Source organism: Sphaeroforma arctica, assembly GCF_001186125.1.
Source record: "Sphaeroforma arctica JP610 unplaced genomic scaffold supercont1.10318, whole genome shotgun sequence".
In the NCBI taxonomy this organism is placed as follows: Eukaryota; class Ichthyosporea; order Ichthyophonida; genus Sphaeroforma; species Sphaeroforma arctica.
Window position 1 is genome coordinate 1 of NW_014030240.1, and position 769 is coordinate 769.

At 40.6% G+C, this 769-nt stretch overlaps 1 protein-coding gene across 1 annotated transcript; it reads left to right on the forward strand.

The window, feature by feature from the left end:
• Positions 1 to 162: 162 nt before the first annotated feature.
• On the forward strand, positions 163 to 482 carry SARC_17302 (hypothetical protein; the record flags this gene model as incomplete). The annotated part of the gene is made up of 1 exon (XM_014288602.1): positions 163 to 482. A coding segment is annotated over one exon (320 nt), but the record flags the coding sequence as incomplete, so codon positions are not given.
• Between the last annotated feature and the right edge of the window lie 287 nt (positions 483 to 769).

The following is a 769-nucleotide window of genomic DNA, read 5'->3' on the forward strand; positions in this document are numbered from 1 at the left end:
ATATTATTATTATTATTATTATTATATATATTATTATATATTATTATATATTATTATATATATATATAATTTCATATAAATATCATGTTCTTAGTATTTTTGTTCGGACTCCTAAATTTCTCACGCGTGTATATTGTCTTATTGTGAACTTCTCAACATTAGGCACGGACAACCAACATCAGTCGCAAGCCAGAGACTCGTCGTATGTCGATCCAATTCGAAGTTTAAGAGGGTACCTCAAACCAAGTTTAGACTCAGCGACCAATAATATCATCTCACTCAGCGATACCATGGAGAAGACGGTCACCAGCACTGTTACCAATGCAACCGACAACATGCTCGCACTGCAAGGGAACATCAACAGCGGCCTCCGCTCGGGCGTTGAGCGAGCCAACAATGTGGATGTCAATAACGGTACACATACATGTATACGAAGACTGGGTTGTATATCGCTAAGCACAAGTACACACACACACACATAAACACACACTGGAGAAACCCTGTGTGTGGTTGGTTGACGAACTCGCCTTGCGAGAAGGGACTCTTTGCATGCGTATGCTCTTCTGACTAGTACTCGTTAACAAGTGCTTCGCAAATACAAGACACACATGCGTGTGTATGAGCAGTGGTGTGTATGAGCAGTGTTTATATCAAATTGTGTGGGCTTCTGTTTGGAGGTGGATGGTACTGCAGCTCACACATTCTTGCATTAGTCACTATATCTACTTTGTCACATCGCAAAACCACGCTTGAAGATTCCCATATATAC